Below are 16,936 nucleotides of genomic sequence, written 5' to 3'. Positions count from 1 at the left end.
GGCATCACAGTCACTGAGGCGCTCACCGGGTAATCTCATTGGAGCTTCCGCATGACAGCGCTCCACTTGCATGGGATTCAACCGCTTCACCTGGTAGGAAGTCACAGCGCTACTCCTCCTACTAGGTAATCCCTTACCCCGTCATAGGGCGGGGGTTGAGGCTCCTCTGTCCAGGATGATGGGGGGCCAAAGACGTGACGGTGGGTTCCCCTGGGGGAGGGGCGTGCTTCGGGCTCCACGTGGGCCTCCCGCCCTCTTCCCCGGGGGGTTACCTTGGTCTACGATCCCTCGCGTGTACCGGTGAAGGGCTCCTTCTGTTCGGGGCGGGGGAAGCAGGCCCTCCTTGAGACCTCCCGGCGATGTCCGGATCGAGGGGGATGGCGCGGGGCTCCCGGTCGGGCCAGACGTGGCCGGGGAGCTCCGCGGTGTTCACAGGCGATTCCGGTGATCTTCCGGCCGGCTTCAGAGGCCCGCCCGCAGCCGCCAATGACAGCGCGGTCTGCGGGGGCGCGGCCCACTTGACCAATGGCACAGCGGCAGGGGCGGCGTTTGGCAGCCTGTCCCCGTCAGGTGACGCAGGCCTCGGCTTCAGGCCTGACGAGGCCTTCGCTGTGTTCCGGCGACCTTCTCCGCCCTCCGACAGCAGCAACGGGGCCCCGGGCTTCTCCGCGGGCCCCGGTGATCACGGGGACAATCTTTCTCCTTTCCACGGCGGCAATATGCGGGGTGGGCACCCGCTTAGTTACACAGCATGCAGAGCGCCGCCATTACGCCGGGTGGGCACCCGCTGTCAAGATGCAGTACCCAGGCGCTAGAAACACGGGGTGGGCTCCCGCTGTTTTAAGTCAGCAAAAGGACCGCGATAACGCGGGGTTTTCAAATAAACCAGTTCTCTTCTCCTCCCAGCGCTATGGGGGCCGTGGCTATAGCGCTTCCCAGGCGCTAGGTAGCAGGCAGCTGGGATTACCACACTCACCAGCAGAACACAGTCCATTCCAGGGTAGCGCTCTCCTTCCACGGGCAGCTTGTATATAGCGCTCTCTCTCCGCAGGGACTGCAGTCAGGGTCCCACGAGGCGCTTGCTGGTTCCTGCGCCCTGGGTTGAGGGTCTCTTGAGGGGGGGAAGTTGAGTTGGTCGCTAAAGGCAGTTTAATCAGTCTCTGCCAGTCGTCCCTGGGTTCTCCTCCCGCCGGGCCAGATCAGTGGGTCAGTTCAGGATCCCTCACTCACTTAAAAGGCAGCGCCTAAGCCCAGTCACTTCCAGCGGCATACGTCCCTGACTAAACCCTACCGCCTAAAACTCCTGCGTAGGTTTCTCCAGGGCTGCTTTGCCCCAACTATAGCTTTCCCTCGTCCTGTGGACAGTAGAGGGGGGTAGGTAGGCTCAGGGCCCAGCACACAGGCCCATGTGGCGGTAACCCCTGGCAGCAGGTCCCCTCTCTCTCTCAGGTCCACTCTCTGACTGAGCACATGGCAGCCCAGCTCCGCCCTTTATACGCCCCTCACCCCACCTTCCAGACAGTGCCAGAAGCTTCTAGAAGTGTCTGGGGAAACTGGTTCTAACTGGCCTAGGGGGAGAGGTAGAGCACCCTGGGTGTCAGGCTTCCCTCCAAAAGCTGGGGTTGCTGGGAAATAACCACTAGACTGTTAACCCAGCTCAGTCAAACGGCACAACCACACAGCTATGGCATCCATTTTAAAAGTTACATGTTTAAAATGGGGAAACTCAGTCTGCGTACACCATCACACAGCTTTCAATCTTCGCATTTATTTAACATGGAGTTTCCCATCAAAAGCGAAAAAATTCCGGGAAAAGGGCCAAGTCCAACAGGCCTAAATAAATATGACCGCCGATGCAACATGACGATGTGGCCACTGTCCCACGAGGCGCGGAGCGAACAGCACATGCGCAACAAAGATGACTGCAGCCTCTGCATGACCCGAAACCCACTGTACTAAGGCAAGGCCACGGTGGGACAACAGCCAAGTGACAAAACAAAGGATGTTTACAAAAGAAACCGGAATGGACTGAACTGTGACCTCACCCCTCAAACTGTGCTAAACCCCGTCGGACGATCTCAACCAACCAATCACGACTGTACGAAATTATCAAAATGTAACTTTTACTGTGATTTTGTTATAAAAGTACATGGTAGAATAGAGAGGGAACCTCTTTTTCCTTCCAATCTTCCTACCCTGCTAATCGATGACCACGACGGTGACGCTACGTGAACTCTACTACTTAGGGTGACTACTGCGTTCCTGAATCCTAAATGGTCCGGATGCTGCCCAATTGTCTGATGACTACGAAAATTTCCTAATTCTATGAGCATTGTCGGATGCTTGCACGTCTCTGGTCTTGGCCGATCTTTTTAGACTGTGGCGTGCTTGAGCACAGAACTTGATCATTAATCTGCTTTGACGAATGACAACAGACTTAGAGGACTACAGATAGTTAGAATAGGTAAATATGATGTTCTGCGATTTAATTGAAATTTGATATAAACTCTCCAAATGCAAATTTAACTTTGCTAAGAAATTTTAGATAAACAGATATTGATTGACAAAGAATGAGTTTGTGATTTATTGAGAAGGGTAAGATCAATATCTTAAAATGTGTTTTAGCTGGTTCTAGATCACCCTCAACCAATCCAACTATTTGGTCCATTGGCCACGTGGGAGGAGTGCCTTGATGTTTAGGATTGAGATCTGTAGGTGGAAGGGATATTGATGTATATTCTGTAAAATAACCTTTCTTTCCCTATAGGATATAAGGTATTTCCCCCCACATGTGGAGCGCTTGAACCGCTCATCCCTCCAACTGTGTGCAGACCGGTGAATGGATAGTGTGAGTGTTGGTGTTATGGCCCCCATCAATGACTGCATGTGTGAATGAGTTAGTGTGACGTCGGGTCTGTGACGAAGGGAGGATATCGGTACGGGTTTGCTTTCCCCGTTACCAGGGTTTTTGCGCTCCATCAATACCAATGGCTGCTGTTCTCACAGGGAGGTGTGACATCATAGTGCTGACTGTCTGTCTGTCTGTCATACATGTCCCAGCTGCTTGTTATTTGAACAGTGACACTCATATGTCACTTTTAGGGCTGGCTTCAATTCCTTCGAAGACGTATCTGTTTATGAAATGATGAAATGAGGCCAGAACATGTGCATAGTTTATTAATAAGATACTTCATGTAGGTAGTTTAGGGAACAGCTTGGAAGAACACAATTGACTTGAAGCGAGGCAGGCACAATAATGGAGAAGTAACTATGCAGCTTAGTTATGCATTTGGTGAACTTATGCTATTGAAGATGGAGCCACAGGACTCCTTCTGGAGTACACATTGTACCTCATTGTGCACGAGGCTGAGATTATTTGCAGACACGTCATCATCTCTTTTGCATTAGCACATTTTGTTTTACCCACAGTATTTCTCATGTAAAAAGGAGACCTTAAAGGTCAGTCAGACTTAATTCATACTTAAGGCAAGCATTGGCATAGCCAATAGGTCTAGCTTTTGGGACCTTATAAGTGTTTAGTTATGCAGCACAATATCCTTGGTGCAACAACATTAACTGTTGCATGGTTAAACACATATAAGGTCCCAAAGGCGAAACCTATTGGCTATGCCAATGCTGTTTATAATATTGAGGGCACACTGGGCGGTGAGGGAATAATTTACTGAATAAAGCGCCATATGTAGGTAAAACGTGTTTTGCGATTCTCTAATTGCAATTTTTAGGGAATCGCAATTAGAGAATTGCAAAACGGAATGTAGGTAGGATTAGCAAAATATTTTGCGATTCCCACCTATTCCTTATTTGCGAATCCCAAATAGAGATTCGCAAATACGGAATACCTTGCCATTCATTCCTATGGGCTAGAAGGCCCATAGGAATGAATAGGAAGACATTCTCAATTTGCGATTCTCAATTAGAGAATCGCAAATTGAGAATGCAATTTCAAGGTTGCAAGGGTGTCAATAGGACACCCTTTTGCACCCCTGAAATAAACAGGTGTGCACATGTGGCGCACATACATGCGCTAAGGGCATGTATGTGCGCCACATGGCACTTTGAAAAATGCAAAAAAGTGCATTTTTCAAAGAAATCGCAAATTACCACCAACCTGAGGTTGGTGGTAATATGCGATTCCTTAAGCCAAAATCGCACAACTTGGGTGCTTCCTACATTGCATTTAAGGAATCGCAATTTGGGATTCCTTAAATGCATTAGCAAAATAAGGAATCGCAAATTTTGCGTTTACTTATTTAGCGTGTGGGTTTTTGTGTGCTACATATCACACTGACCAAATTGCGATCGCAAACGCCGAGAATCGGCGAATTTCGGCATTTGCGATCGCAATTTGGCTTCCTACATATGGCTCAAAGTCTCAAACTAATCTGTCTCCTCCCTCCTCATTACCAAAACCATGACTGCCCGCACTTCACTCGCCCCCTGTATTCATTTACTCCCCATTTCATACAACCCTCTCCAAAGCCCAACTATCAATCACAAGGCGCTTTCAATATAGAAAAACAAACCATATTCGCTTTGCCAATGTTTTTACTTTATTGTAGGTTTCTGCATCTTTAGACCTACTCGAAATCTTTGATCTGCCCGGATTAGTGGTTCGCAAAATTGGATCCGGGTCAGCCCTAGGCATCAAGGAGAAGTTGTCTTAGCTGGTCATTTGAGTGAATCTATGCTATAAACAGTACATTTGTGCAAAGACAATCATGGTCCACGGACTAGTCTCTAGTCTGTCTTTACTCTCTATATTCCCTTTAGTTACGCCCATCTAGACACGTAGCGAATGAGACTTGTTTGTGCTCATGAGCGATAGTTAAATTCAACCAATCATTATGGAATCACAAAGTGCAAATAAACCAATCAGTGTACAACGCTGATTGAGTAACACAGCGACGTCGATCTCCATGGAACCCGAAAAATGCACTGAGTTCTGATTGGTCGCTGGAAGTGTTTGGTGGCGTCTGATTGGATGAGAAGGGAATGATTCAAACAATTCAAATCGGGGGCGGGAGCTGGAGCTCGGAGAGGAGGAGATAGCTGAGAAGGGGTAGGCGTCTCGGACACGACAGAGATCAGATCGTCTGAATTTGCTCTGCTCTAGTGAGTTAGGATTTAATCATGGCTTCCCAGAACATGGACCCCGCCGCTGCCACCAACTCCGCCACTGCCCGCAAGGGAACCGAGCCTGGGTCTAGCGCCGCGAGCAGGGGCTCCGTCGGCAAAAGGTAAAAGGAAGTGGGGGTTATTAGTGGAATTTTCCGTCCACGGTTTTTGGTGTGGTGATTGAGGGTTCTGTAAGTGGGGGCTATGTTAAGGGCTGTATGGAGGGGCTTGGTTGAGGCATGCTGTAAGTAAAGTGTAGGTAGTGACGCACCCTTGTAAGGGGATGTTTTATTTCATACGTATGTACAGTTTCTGGACAGCGGAGTGTATGTGCGATGGGGTCAGTGAGTCCTGGTTATGTAGTGGTCGGAATTTGAGTGGACATGAGTGACTGAAGAACATGGGTATGCTTTAAAACTATAAAGTTGCTAGGGAGGTCAAGAAACTGCAGAGTAGGGTGTTGGGTCGTTGACCATTGTGAGTGCGGTGGGAAACTAGCTCTCATCTGAGGTGTAGATACTCAGCAAGTACTAGAGAAGAGGTAACTTGTATTTCAGTATTTTGTTTTGGGGTAGAGGGGCTTTGTGAAAGTTAGTTTTTTTTTTTTTTTTTTTTTTTAAAGGGCAGTCGTAAAACGTACTACACGTTTAATTTTAAATAAATCCTGGGCAGTTACTGCAGAATTTTGGAGTCTTTATTTCTGCCTGTTTTCTGCAGACAGTGACCGCCTGTAAAAGTGATCAATGAGTAAGTAAGTGACTGAGACAAAGCACAAGGAGTTGTGGGGGCAGCTTGCAGCACAGGCTCATTCGCAAGTATTGACTTATGACAACGGTTACTCCCCTGAGGTTGTTGGTGTGGGGCGGGTCTAGGCAGCTTAATTGTAAGTGTTTGAGGACTTTTAAAGTGAAAAGCCGCTTGTGAGACGCGGACGTAGAATGACTCGACGTGGCACCGGACGATGCAGACACCCCCCTAGCATTGGGTCATAGTGGGGGTCATGGTGTGCAATAGATATAGACTTCAGGTTGCCTTATGGAAGTTGAGGTGAAGTTGGGTCGCGTTTCGTAGATTACGTATTTCAATGGTGTAATAAACTACTTTATTTCTGCCAATATGTGGAGAACAAAAACAATCAATCCTGCTGCACAAATTTTATATCTTTCTGCAGACCAAATTCTGATTCCTTTTCTTCTTACTTAGAGTTGAGTAATTTGTACTGTCTAGGGATGAGCGTGGACGTGGAGTATCTGGTGATCGTTCTGTAATCTCCCATCTCCACTCGCTCCCAATTAGTTGGAGCGTTTCAGGCATCTACCCAGCCTTTTTACTGTGATGTGAATATCTTCTTTGCTTTTGCAGGTTACAGCATGAGCTGATGACTCTAATGGTGAGTATTGGACTATGCCATCGTTCTGTGGGAGAGAAGCTTGCTGCAACTCTAGTTGTTGGTGATTTGTCAGTTTGGCGTCTTCCTTGTCTGGGTGTGGTATCTCTCCCCTTATGCTGGCCGCCTTGGCGAGCATAAGAAACAACCTAACACGGCGTATAAAGGGAAGTCTTAATAGCTTTACACAATTCAAAGCCCTCTGTATGAGTGTACTTCTTTCTTCTTGTTTTCTCATCCACCTGGCGATTTCTGGGTAATAGGTCTTGTATCGAGGTGAGACAAGTGGGCATCATTTAAATTTCCTTTTTATCTTCCTGTTTTTAAGATGTCTGGTGACAAGGGGGTTTCTGCATTCCCAGAATCTGACAACCTCTTCAAGTGGATTGGCACAATTCATGGCGCCGGAGGGACAGTAAGTTGCAGATACTTAAGCTGCCATCGATATTTCCAAGGGGACCGAGTGGTTTTTGGTCGTTAATTAGTCCCCTCTTCTGGTACTTTTAGGTTTACGAAGGCCTGAGGTACAAGCTTTCCTTGGAGTTTCCGAGTGGATACCCTTACAACGCCCCCACTGTCAAATTCATCACCCCATGTTACCACCCCAATGTTGACACCCAGGGCAACATCTGCCTCGACATCCTGAAGGATAAGTGGTCGGCCCTGTACGATGTCCGGACAATCCTGCTGTCTCTTCAGAGCCTGCTTGGGGGTAAGATACAAAGGAACAAGTGTGCATTGATTGGTCTGCTGTGACATGGAACCCCACCCTCCCAAACCTCCGTTTGTCGAAACTGGCATTACAACTAGACGAGGGTACACGCTGGTAGATTGCGTCCACCCACTATTGTCACAGGGTGGACGCTGTCCACTCTGCCTAGAAGTTGAACTCAGCTGAATATGTTGAAGCTGTCCTGGTGTGATTTACAGACATTGGGGCACATTTAGTAACTCCTGCACATTGTCTGCTTTGCTTATGAACGAGTAATAAGCACACAAGGGGGCTTTGTTTTAAGTTCCAGTTGGGCCCAAAACAAGACTAATTTAAGTAATTAGGCCCCCTTTTGGCGTATCCTGGAAGGGACCTATTTGGAGACTCTCACCTACAACCAAATGTAACCGAAGGGAAACAAAGGCACCCAGCTTATCGATTCAGGGTATTTGAGAGGCACGGTTTTGACTTTTAGTGTGGTATGAGACATACATGCACTGTAAGAATGTCAAATTTGTTGGTCTGTCCCAGTATTGACACAACTTAAATGCCATTATTTTAATTCTTTTATAGTACTGCTCATCCCAATGCAGTTTGTTAGAGCACTTCACATGTGTAAATCAATGTAAAGTGCCTTAACCTCACAGCATAATTTATAATGCAGGCTTTGCAACTAAGTAAGCAGACCAGGTTTACTACCATACTTCTCCTTGTTGCCAATTTCTGTGGAAGAGCTCTTAAGATTTATAAGTTGGGGCCCCGATTTAACATCTGGTTTGCGTCACTTGTGGCACGACACCAATGCAAAATCTAATTTGTTAAATGTTAACATGCTAAAATGTACTTGTGATAGACCTGCCAAACTTTTTAGGGCTTATGATCTGATGTCTCTGCTTGTGATGTCCCTGTACCTCTTAGTAGTTGTCTGGTGGTTAATGTAGAAGACTAGCTATAAATCTCACTTTTACAGAATTAATGTAATTTGAATTAATCCTGTTGCCATGTAAACTTAAAGCCTGTTCACTGCCAAATTTGGTAAAGGTTCACTATCGGTCAAGTCTGTACCAGTTATACTGCTGGCAGCCTCCGAAGCCGCAAGTCACTATTTAAGGTAGTGACCTAAACTAAAATGCAGCTGTTCAGCTCTTGCCCACCACATGCTGTCTTGCATCAAGGCAGGTCTCTTGAAGGCTAATGTTTTCTTAAACTTATTAGTAGGGTATAGAATTACAAATATATATCTATCTCCCTCTACCAGCATAGTCTATGCCTGCATTTAAGGGCTCTTTGGATGTTTGGCCTCGCAGTGTTCACTCTGCCTCTTTATGCGCAAGACACTTGCAGCAACGTTTAGGGTAGAGTTGCATTTTAGAGCACAACTACTTTAGAATGTACATTTTGGGTGGAACATTTTTTTTTTTTTTTTGTGCTTCACTAATATGAAGTAACACATTTGTGTTCGCATTTTGTTGTCTTGAATGGCTGAAAGGTGACCTATGGAAACCAAACTTACTTTGAATTACAATAAAATATTTCTATTCTCCATTTCTCATGTTGCTAAACTTTGGCCCCTTTCAGAACCCAATAACGAGAGTCCCCTGAACCCTCAAGCAGCGGAGCTCTGGCAGAATCAACCAGGTATGTCCATGGACTTCTTTTTTTTTTTTTTTAAGGTTTATTGAGGTTCTGTTCTACAGCCTTACTATGCATTCATTTGATAACTTTATTTCGGTCACAGACCATAAGCACAGAATAAATTACAAGAAAAATTGCACATTTCATTAAAACAATAAATAGAGTCAAGTTAATACAATGATTAAAAATGAATTAAACTGGTGTTATCAAGAAGGCTAAATTTGATAAAAAGACAAAACATTTTAAAGAGCTTTTCCTTCTACGCCAAAAACCATGTAAAAAACGGGACATAGCAAGACAATTGGGGGGTGAGTGTCATATATTAAAACCCTGCATGCGTGCATGCAGTGTCTAAACCCTAGGTTCTTGCATAAGGGGATGAGCCACTTTTTCCTTATTAAGTGGTATGCGGGGCAGAAAAACAGAACATTGCATATATCTTCAAGGTTGTAATTGCAAGCCGAACAGGCTGCATTTTCTGATCTTGCCCATTTGTAAGTGAATGCCCTGAGCCGTAAGGTACCATGCCTTAACTGCAGATAAAGCTTCCTAGCAAGAGATGGATAAATTACATCGAGGAAGACCTCTGCTCTTGTTTCTGATTTTATTAGGAGAAACTCTTTAGTGAGTTTCCCCAAGGAGCTTGAACCATGTAGAGTAATCTCAGCTGCCTTATATGGCCTCTTAAATCAGATTTGGAAGTCCTTTTACAGGCTACCTCTGGAAATTCCCAAAGATCGGTCCTACCGATCTTTGTGCTAAGATCCTTAATATGGGATAACCATGGGATGTTCTTGCTTTTAATTAGGGCCCAAACCTCCGTGAATTCCTCTCTATAAGGTGCCAATTCAGGCACCGTCCAGAGCCTTTTCCAGTAAAGTAAGGGCCGAAGGGTTGCCAAATCTTCAATAGGTTCTATCCCCAGATCAAGACGTAGGGGAATGAGCGGTGTACTTACAGGCAAGCTCACAAGACTTCTCATGAAGCCCTGCTCAACCAGGGTTAATTTGGCGATGTTTTTATGACCCCATAATTCGACCCCATACAATGAAGCAGTTCTGGCTTGCAGCCGGTATATTTGAACTACCGGGGCTGCTGGTTTGTAGACCAAGGCTTGCTGGACCTTACAAAGGCCCCCTACTATTTGAGACAGCCTCAGCCATGATTTTGCGATTTGTGATCCCCAATCAAGGTTCTCGGTCAATGTGATTCCAAGATAAACAAAAGTCCTGACTCTCTCAAGGGGGGAGCCATTTGGGGTAGGATTTGGGCGGGTCTGTTTGGGAGGATTGAAGATCATGAACTTAGTCTTCACTAAGTTAATCTCCAAGCCTCGGGCAATACAAAATGCCACGAATCCATCCAAAATGTGCTGAATGCCCGATGATGTTTTAGATAACAGTGTCAGCAAACATCCGAGCGGGCACTCTACCAGTAGCCAACCTAGGGGCATCGTTATTAGCTACATCAGCCAAATGGGTGACAAGGCCATTAATGTAGAGACTGAACAATGTTGAAGCCAAGACACACCCTTGGCGCACGCCCTTCCTGACGGGAAAGCGTGAAGAGAGGTCACCATGCCTCCCACACCTAACCTCGGCATAATTGCCGTTATGGAATCTGATTAGAATATTCAGCAGGTAGGGGGGGAGGCCCATATCTGCGAGAACTTTCCATAACTATGCATATGCACTGTAGGATTTGTGGTAGGCCTATTTTATGGTTGAAAATAAAGCTGTTTTCTTTACTGACTTGCACTCTTGAGTACATGGGAAGTCCTAAGTGCAGCCAGCCCACTTTTCTTCTTTACAGGTTAACTAGTTTGTGCTTTGCTGGGACAACCGAGAATGCCTTTTGTGTGGATGCGTGGCAGAGTTTGCCATTTGTTGGATTAAGTCTCATAGTTTTTGTGGTGACGACCGCGGTTAAATTATAAAAAATTGCTGTCCCATACAGACACCCAGGTTCTAGATCCCAAAGTGATGGGTGGAAAGTTAATGCTACAGAATGGGTATTACTTAATTTTACATTACATCACTTGTAGCTTGCTAGTGTCATTCCAGAAGCGTAATAACTCCATGACCTGCCCCAAAGATGCACTTCTGTTCTGACGGAGGCAAGACTTGGTTGCATGATGCACATAGTCCTATGTTTTAGTGAGCTGCAACATACTGGTTGTATTAAAGATTACCCCACTATCTTTTTGAAGACCAATCCGCACAGTTGTAATAGGCTCCCTTTTGTTATGTTAAACTAAACTCTTGATATCCCTGGATTCGACACAATGACTGTTGTGGCTGTGTTTCCCACCTCGCTTTTAGTGTCAACTCTTCCATTCAAGATTAGCTGGGTCTTTGAGAATAATTCTCAAGGGTGTCTATTTTTTATTAATTCGGAGCAAATCTGCGGCAGAATACATTCTCCTTAACTGAATCGCTTTGTATAGCGCTCTGCTGCTGGGCTATATACCCATGAAATTGTGCAGTTAATTAAAATGCCTACCCTTGTAACAACCTTCCACCTTCTTTCCTCTGGTACCGAGATGCGCATTTTCATTCTTGTCTTTGAAGGGCATGCAGGGCCGGCCACGCACACCAGTTCCAAACCATCCCAGGCCTTCTGGTTTCTTTCCGGTTCAGCGCCCCCCTCCCCCTCCCCCTGACATTGTGACGTCCGCACTTTATTTAGCATGCCCTTAAAAGGAGGTCTTGAGTTCTGCTCTGTTCCAGAAATTTATCACTTAAAAATTGTCGTTATGGATCATGCCACCAATCACATCAGGGTGGCCTTTTTGGAACTTTGTTTTCATGCAGTTTCCTTGTAGTTTGGATTCTAGAAACCCTTTCAATGGCCATGTTTGCCGGTTCACTTTTAACATAAGTAGGAGGTTGAGTAAAAGCATCTGGGCTACAGTGATCATTGATGCTTCTTCAGATCCAGCTCCCTGTGTGAGTGCCAAGAGTAAGTCTTACCGCTCGTAGAAGGTGAGAAGGTGCCTGAGTCCTCTCCATTGGAGGACCGGATCCTCGATGGCCATATGCCGGAGAGTACGATCTCTTATCTATAAGAAATTGATTAATGTTCGGGCTGACCTGCTATTGGGGCTGCGGGATCAATGGATTAGGGACGGACTTGAGCTGGATGACGAGGACTGGCAGTCTGCGGTTTCCTCTCCTAAGGAGGTCGCGATCCCGGCTGGTGCAGCTCAAAATACTCCACAGTCTATGTTACGGGGCCAAGGCTGGTTCATATGGCATTTTCTGAGGGCTTATGTAGGAGGGGCTGTGGTATGGTGGGTACCTTCCTGCATATCATTTGGAAATGTGGCGTCATCATGGAATTTTGGAGGAGAGTCCATGCGGTAATGGGGGAGGTGACGGGCATTGTTATGCAGCCGGAGGCGCGGTGTTGTCTCCTGAACGTCTGGGGGCCTGCTGATCACGATGAGGCACAGTCCCAGTGGGTGACTCTGGGTAACATGGTGGCTAAGCGAGACATCGCGCGCCTGTGGGGCTCCACGGACCCCCCCACATTGGCTGCGTGGAAGGGAAACATGGACTGGAATATGTTCAGGGAAAAGACGGTATATTGCGCTAGAGGGCGCCCTCGGAAGTGGCATGCCATTTGGGGGCGGTGGAACCAATATAGGGGGGCATATGTCTTGCCCCTGATCTGGATCCCCCCGAGGAGCAGCTCTCTCCTTAGCATTCTTTCCAGCTCTGTACATATATTTTGATTGTTAATTGACTTCTTGGGCCTCTGCTTTCCCCTTTTTCCTCTTATCACAGCGCTGTGACGGATAGACGAGGGGGGTCCGGTCTCCCCTGAGGGGCAATCACCAGGTGTATTCAGTGTCCTTTTTTTCGCCTTGCTTGGGTTTGGTTTGTGTTTGTGTTTATTTAAAATAGAACCTTTTTGCTTCTCCTTTCTATGCACTGTGGACGCTTCTTTGTATTGCTCTCTTGAAGCTGCCGAACCTCCGGGTTGTCGGCTGAATAGCTGTGTCCTTCTTTTTGATGAATAAAGGTTTTTTATAAAAAAAAGAGTAAATCTTACCACTCAGTGGTGGTCTTCATTTACCCAATCACGTGAAATGCCATTTCACTGAACTGGTTAATGTTGGTTTAGGGGGGTTACTAGATTTTTTTTTTTGTACCAGACTATCACCAAATGTTTGGGGTCCTCTCTAGATCAGCTTGGTTGAGCTCATCTTGCCTTCAGAGATGCTTGGGCCTATGTTCTGAATGTCACTTTTGATGGTTTCCACGTCTTGAACAAGTAGCCTTCTAGCTTTAGATAATGCTGCGAGTTGATATGCTGATACCCAATTGGTGGGATTACCATCTTTGATAAAGACTCTGGATAACATAGAATACCTCGGCCAATTACTGGTTTACATCCTTTCAGGCAATATCAGATCTCCAATTGTCATGTCCTGCTGCTTCTGCCTACGTTGCTTGAGTAATCGTGCTCGGAAGCAGCAATTTGTCAGTCTTCCACAGCTTCCCTTCTCAGACCACATTAAATTCCTTCTTGGGCAATGGGTCTAAATAAGGGACTACGTTCTTGTAGTTCCGATCGGACTGAGTGTGCATGGAGGTTTTTTCTGCTCAGGGCACACCTATTGCACTGGTGCATGCTTTGGAGAGGGTTGGCTTGGCTACCCTAAAGTTGGGGACATTTGCTCTTGCAGTTGCTATCCATTCGTTTCGTTCATTGTATGGAGTGGTGTTCAGCTCTCATTGGATATAGATTGTCTTGCGGGTCTTCTGCATTTTGGAGTTAGAAGGTCTTTTCTGTATGTGTGCCTGCCTGCCTGTCTTGTTTGTCTGTTTTGCAGGCCTTCTGTCTGTTACCAATTTTAAAAAGAAAAGACTTACCTTATTTGGCACCGACTGAAATGGTGATTGGCGCTTGCATTCTCTCCTCCTCCAAACAATAACCATAATACCTGGGAATCTGAAAGTGTATTCTGCAATTGTTTTAATGTGATTATTGCTTAACGGGGTGGGGAGAGAAGAGATTGTTTATTTTTACACCATTTCCAAAGGAGCTCTTGACCATGCCTTAACTACACCTTAACCCTGTCTTCATACCTAAAACAAAAAAAAAATCCTATCTATGATTGGATCTTCCAATAGGAGCTCCTCGGAGATGCCCCTTTGTAATTCCTAGTGACTTCTTAGTCCTTGTCAAAAGTAACCACCCTGCAGGACTAATGCATTTTTTTTTTTCCCATTTCCCTATGAATGACATTTTGTTATGTATTTTAATTTAGCTTACAAGAAGCACCTGCATGAACAGTATGCAAAGCAGCAGAAGAGCCGGGATTCCTGACTGGAGTGATGCTGGTCATACTTGCACTGAATCTGTCCTCTCCTCTGTCCTTCTGTTTTGTCTGCTGTAATATATTCTTAATTTAAATGTGAGCAGTGTGAGTTTCAATGTTTATAAATAAAACTTTTATCTTTTTGATATGCTTACTGTCAGTTTTTTTTAAATGTTAAAATTTGAGCAGTGAATTTAGAAGTCTACTAAGTTTGCCCCAAATAAGTGTTGTTGTGGCGGTTACTTCAGATGACACTTATCAGATTACATACACAAATGGGGAGACTAGCGTTAATAAAAAAATAAAAATATTTTGTTATTCATAAACTGATATAAAAACCTATTTTAATGGGAGGGTTGGAGCATTTCTAAATTCACCAGCAGCCTCCCATCACCCATACTAGATACATATTGTTTGATGCACTTGCACTGCTTCCACCAATCGATGGTAACAGTCGAATTTGTATCCTTCAATATTAAAATTCCTCATTTAAAGCCATTAAATTTCACTTTTAGTTTTTTTTTTTTTTTTTTTTTAATAGACACTATATTCTGCTATATAATTTTCTAAGCAGGCACAGACCCCCTGAGTAAGTGTTGCAGATCCCCAGAAATCCCTGGACCACAGGCTAAGAACCACTAACTTATAGGGTTTTTGTTCAGCCCCCTTCTGCCATGGGCTTGACGCTACAAATTTCATCTTGCATACCCCCTTAAGAGTTCCTCCTATATGTTTGCATGCCTACTTTTGCCCTCCACAGGAATGCACTTTGAGGTTATAATAGAGCTGAATAGGACACTCTGCCATCACAGTTAATACGTTTTCGTCATGCATTGTATAGACTCGCCCTATTTTTAAACTTATTTTGTCCTGCAATGAGTACTTTTAGGTAAATTCTACCATTTAACAAAATGTACGGTTGCAAAAGTCCTATAGTCAGCTTGTTGTGACTTTTATTGAGGGCTGAAGTCCTGCTCCCCTCACCCATTGCTTACTACTCATTGACTATCATTCATTTGCATGCTTCTTGTTCAATGCTTTGCCATTTTTTTTGTCTCCCCCCTGCAGGATAGCCTCTGTCCTTCCACTACTCGCTTTTAGGGAACACCTTTTTTTTTCTTAAACACTCCACGAGAGTACATGTTTTACAGCCATCTCCCTTGTGTACTTCTCCCCACCCCCTCCCGATTTGTGGTTGGACGCTCTCCTTGTATTTATTCCTCCTGCAAGCACCACTCTACTCTTTCGTCTTGTGTTCTTTTCTTCTTATGCTTCCCCAGATAGCTGGATCTCTGTGTGCAACTTTCCCGCATGCAGCACTTTATTTTCCCCCTCCTTTGGACTGGATGCATGTGGTCTAGCATCTAAGCTTGGTATTTAAACAATTTAATAACAGAGCCCATGTCATTCCACTGGGAGCACATTCATTCGGACCCATCCATCGTTGAGCATTTTATTTTATCTTGACTGGCATCTGTGTACACCATAGCGAATATGGCCCCTAATGCGAGACCCCTTTTCTGGTTTAGTCATTGGGTGTCCAAGTCAGCTAGTTGGCCTCTTGAAACCACTTTTCTCAATGTATGTCTCTTTAATTTAGAAAGCATGTGTCTTTTGTAGCCTAGTCTCTACCTTCCCACTTGTTTCCAAAGTCACACGTAGACTTTGCATACAGTTTTTGGGCTGAACTTATTTTTTTTTTTTCCACTCTACCATCTCCCTCCAGCATACATGTCTTGCTTTTTTGCTCGAGTCTATTGTCTTGTAATTTGATTGTCTGTGTGTATATATATATTTTTTTTATATATTTCATGCGCTTGCCTCCACCTATCCATAATGACCTTTGAGATTATTTTCTCATCCAGCTGTCTGCTTCAACTAAAATCGGAGAGTGGAGACTGAGCTCTATAGCCAGTATCATACAGTTTGCTTCTATTTAGCGCTAGTTCCCTTTGGATCAACGAACTCCTGCCCTTCTGTACCACCTCTGCCTCCACTCCCACCTATCTTGTGCACCATGACACTAATGAAGGAAGACTAACCTGCTTTACAGTCCGTCTTGAAGGCACTATTCCTCTGTGTATGTCGATGTATGATGCCCAAAACGACCCCCCCCCCCCCCCCCCCCCCAACACACCACACCGTCAGGACTCCCTAATCGAGTCCTTTGTGGTGACTGCCGATGCCCATAGGGTGCAGAACCCTGCATTCAATCACTGGTTATTTTAATGGAGCTTGGTTATCTTTAAACTATCTAATTCTAATAGTTTTTATTTGATTTACATGCATTTCTTGTGTTAATATTGTCTTGAATGTAATTCCCAATCTAATTTAGTGCTGGTCTACAAGAGCACAAACAAATGTTAATGGAAAATGAAAATCTTATGGGGACCTTCGTTTTCGTATGGTGTTGGTGCTGAAACCTCTACACTCACTTCTTGATTTTCCATTGTTGACCAATGGAGACACCTTCCTTTGTCCTTGACCTCTTGGCTGTCCTCAGTAATCTTGTCTGATGGAGACCTGCAGAGATCCTGGAGATTGCATGAGCTTCCCAAGCCGACTGGTCAGCTGGCTCACTTCATATTTAGGAAGCCTAAATGTCTTAGAATAGGAATAACGTCTCATTTGTACGCGGAGCCCCACAGATGTCCATTTTTGGTCCCAAGTGGTTAAACGTAAATCCTAAGCTGTTGGTCATGATTGAGGAGTCGGTTGTGTCCATCGACCATTAGGC

At 45.2% G+C, this 16,936-nt stretch overlaps 1 protein-coding gene across 1 annotated transcript; it reads left to right on the top strand.

The window, feature by feature from the left end:
• The first annotated feature begins 5,051 nt into the window (after positions 1-5,051).
• UBE2C (ubiquitin conjugating enzyme E2 C) lies at positions 5,052-14,343 on the top strand. The gene is made up of 6 exons (XM_085619387.1): positions 5,052-5,258; positions 6,499-6,526; positions 6,852-6,938; positions 7,031-7,235; positions 8,814-8,873; positions 14,149-14,343. The coding sequence occupies exons 1-6, from the start codon at positions 5,152-5,154 to the stop codon at positions 14,205-14,207; spliced, it is 546 nt and encodes a 181-aa protein (XP_085475513.1). The 5' UTR covers positions 5,052-5,151; the 3' UTR covers positions 14,208-14,343.
• Positions 14,344-16,936: the final 2,593 nt, after the last annotated feature.

The sequence above is a fragment of the Triturus cristatus genome, chromosome 7 (assembly GCF_964204655.1).
Source record: "Triturus cristatus chromosome 7, aTriCri1.1, whole genome shotgun sequence".
In the NCBI taxonomy this organism is placed as follows: Eukaryota; Metazoa; Chordata; class Amphibia; order Caudata; family Salamandridae; genus Triturus; species Triturus cristatus.
This window is presented reverse-complemented; position numbering and strand designations above follow the sequence as displayed.

Excerpts from the sequence above, each read along its gene's own strand:
- UBE2C (XM_085619387.1), top strand. The coding sequence starts at position 5,152 with ATGGCTTCCCAGAACATGGACCCCGCCGCTGCCACCAACTCCGCCACT. Across the intron at positions 5,259-6,498 it reads AGGGGCTCCGTCGGCAAAAG|GTTACAGCATGAGCTGATGA; the intron begins GTAAAAGGAAGT and ends TTGCTTTTGCAG. Across the intron at positions 8,874-14,148 it reads GCTCTGGCAGAATCAACCAG|CTTACAAGAAGCACCTGCAT; the intron begins GTATGTCCATGG and ends ATTTTAATTTAG.